General features: G+C 23.8%; 1 protein-coding gene across 1 annotated transcript; it reads right to left on the reverse strand.

The window, feature by feature from the left end:
• Positions 1–1880: 1880 nt before the first annotated feature.
• Positions 1881–2142, reverse strand: LOAG_12801 (hypothetical protein; the record flags this gene model as incomplete). The annotated part of the gene is made up of 2 exons (XM_003148313.1): positions 1881–1936; positions 2007–2142. 2 exons carry the CDS (start codon positions 2140–2142, stop codon positions 1881–1883), a joined length of 192 nt encoding a protein of 63 aa, XP_003148361.1.
• Between the last annotated feature and the right edge of the window lie 1487 nt (positions 2143–3629).

Genomic DNA, 3629 nt, shown 5'->3' on the forward strand with positions numbered 1-3629 from the left:
TATTCGATACAGTAATCATGCATTTACAAAGAGCGATAATTTCATAAACGATACAAATGTTCTTAAATACAGCAATAATAAACTGGAAAAAAAAATTTGCTATTTCGTCAAATCTAAAATTAAATGGTTTTTAAACAAAAAAAAAAATGAAAAATGAATTTAAATCATTTCCAATATTTTAATTAACTATTTGCAGTATGTTTGAATTATATGCTTAAATACAAATCTCTCTTTTTTTTTTTTTTTGTTTTGAAATAAATGAAGGAAAAGGAATAACAAAGCACGAATTAAACTGTTATTAAATTTAAAAATTCGCGTTTTTCTTTTTCAAAAATATTATTAAAATTTAAAAATTTTCACTGCTTCATAATACATTGAATTTAAAAAATGTTTTTTGGTTTTATTTTTTTTTTAAAAAAAAAAGTTCTCTTCGTTCAACTTTTTTTTTAGCCTGTAAATTATAACAGATCTGATCCAAAAATATTACATTACTTGTTGCCTCCTGTAATACTTCGGTTACTTGAAACGAAAGATTTTTGAAGTAACCAAATGTCACATACGCCAGATTACCCATTACTGGTCAATTTGTCATTATAAGTTGTTGTAAGTTGTAACAGATCTGATCGGATATGTTAAAGCCTTTTTCCTTCTCTTTTTTGCTTCTTAATATTTTGGATATTTAAAAAAAAAAAAAAAACAAAAAGGATTTGCCGACATTTTTTTTTTTTAAACATTAATTATCTATTATTCTTGATAAATTGGAATAAGTTAAAATTGAAATAGGCAATATTTTGCATATAGTTCATTTCATTACCGCTCTCATATATCGGGTTATCATCAAAAGAAAGATACCGGTGCATATTACATCATTGAAAATTAATCTGATAATCTGATATCCCTAAATCTACCCGTAATCTATCCGTCCATCCGTCCATTCGTCCATTTGTCCATTTATTCATCTGACCACAACTATCCTATCCATTTTCTTTTTTTCCTTTTTTTTTTTTCGTACTTTTGCATTATTTCATTTTTTCTTCTTTTTTCCACCAATATTCTTTCTATTCATTATATCAAAATACCTGGAAAAAATAAATAAATAAATAAATAAAAAAAAGAGTAAGAAAAAAGAAATAAAAGAACCGAAAGATGCCGATCATAAACATATCATTGACTCAATGACCCTTGAACTTGTCACCATCATCATCATCACTGGGTTATCCACATATGCAACACTTCAAATACGAAAATGGCAAGGAAGAAGAAGATAAAAGCATTAATAATATGTATTGAATTCTTTTTTTTTGTTTCCTTCTTATTCTCTCTCTTTTTTTACTTTCTCTTTCTTGTCATTACTTCAATTCGTTAATTACATCGATAAATAAATATGACAGTACTTCATCTGTTTAAGTGATAATAAAATGAGTCATAAAATTGGGAATGTATTATGTAAAGATCAAAAGTTTTGTTTATTTGTTTGTTTGTTTTCAGTTGATTGAATGGAAATGAGAAAATTATTAAGTAATTATTTTTACTACTATAATTACTTGTGATTCATTACCTTATGATTCATTCTGATAATAAAAAAAAAAACAAAAAATGATATGTTATCATTTTGCAGCTCATTAATCAAATTTTAATCACTTCTTTATCTTTTCATTCAATTTTTGTTATATTTTATGCATCCAAAGAATTATGCTTCTTATTAGCAAATGATCTTTACATTTTAATAATTAATTTCAATAATTTATTTTATCTTTAATTACAATTATCCGAGAATTGATGTGCATAAAGTGATGATGATAGTGATAATGAAATAAATGAATGAACAATGAAGAAATTCAAATGTATTCTTAGCAATAATTTATCATCATTATCATCTATCATTGTAAATTATCATTATCACTATCATCATCAACATCATTATCATCATTCATTCCTGCTATTTTCACCATCATCATTGATTAATCATATCGGTTTTTCAAAAAAATTTTGGATAATATAATTACTGATCTTATTATGACAAAATTCCCATATTCCTAATGAATTATTTAGCTGTTTGTCATTATCATCATTGTTATTTTCATCATCATCATCAACATCAGCATCATTATTGTCATTATCATCATCATCATCAGTTGTCATTATAATCATTATTCATTGTCATCATTATCACTATTTTTTGTTATTTAAATAAGTAAAATTTCAAAATTTAAAAATTATCATCAAAAGTTCTCTGTAAAGTTAAAGAATAATCATTTTACAAATTTATCATCTTGAAATGATAGTTGATAATAATGAATGGAAATATCCATATGTTTACGTTATTCCATCATCTAAATGGAAGAAAAAAAGAAATGAAAATGCAAATTTTGTCATTGTGATTGAAGTGGTAAGTGTCGTAGTGTCGTTGTGTCCATCGAATGAATGGATGGATGAATGAATGAATGAATAATAAAAGACAAAAAGAATCAACATTAGCTGTGACACGTGTGACAATTATTTTATTTTACAGTTTGCGCACAAAACAATGATTAGAGATTAGGGAAAGGAGTTGGAAAATGAGGTAATAGATGTGGAAAAAGTGGAAGAAAGAAAGAAAAGGATGAATAAGAAATAACGGTAGAACAAAAGGATTTTGGGTATAATTTGCATAAAAGGAAAAAAAAAGTTAAATGAAAGGATTAGTCAAGTGGATAAAGTAAGTAGCTGAGAAGAAGGATCAAAAAAGCTGGCATGGATCCCATCTTTTTTATCAATTTTTTCCTTTTATTTTCTAAATTAATTACGATGACTCATCATTTATTTGTTTACTGTAAACAAAACTATTATTATGGTAAGAAAAAATGCATTTTCTTTTTTTTTTCGTTTGCACAGTTATTTCTTTGAAACTTTTTCCTTCTTTTTTATAGCAAACAAACAAGTAAACAAACAAATAAACAAACAAATCAAAGTTATAAATAATTTTTTTTCAAAGACTTTCAACTTTTAATTCTTTTTTTAATGATTGAAAAAAAAATTATCAAATATGCAAATTTGCACACACATTTCAAATCATTTCAATCGTAGACTATACTATAACAATAACAAAATAAGATTTCAGTAGTAATTAAAAGTTCACAATATTAATAAGTATTTTAATGGATAATTAATCAGTATGAATAATAATAGTGATAATGGTAATGATAATGTCAATAGTTGGCAATGATAATGATAATGATTTTGATAAATCCATGTATAATGTTGAATAATTTCTTCGAAAATAGAAATGCGATTAATTGTTAGATTGTAATTTGATAAATTTTTCAAAAATTGATAATGATAAACTCAATAAATTCGTACTAATGATAATAAATATGTTCATAATTTTTGATTATGCTTACATATTTTCTTGTTCTTTTTTTATCATTTTAGATGATTGTCAAACATTTTGATGACAATTATTTCAAAAGAAATAGTATGCATATATAATAGTAATAGAAAATTGAAAAAAAAAAATCTTTAAGCTTCATATTTACGTTTTTCTCTAATAACAAAAATTTTAATGACATATTGTATATTATTATTTATTATTATTATTATTTTTATTATTATTATCATTATTATTATTCTCATTATTATTATTATTATTA

The sequence above is a fragment of the Loa loa genome, assembly GCF_000183805.2.
Source record: "Loa loa unplaced genomic scaffold supercont3.256, whole genome shotgun sequence".
In the NCBI taxonomy this organism is placed as follows: domain Eukaryota; kingdom Metazoa; phylum Nematoda; class Chromadorea; order Rhabditida; family Onchocercidae; genus Loa; species Loa loa.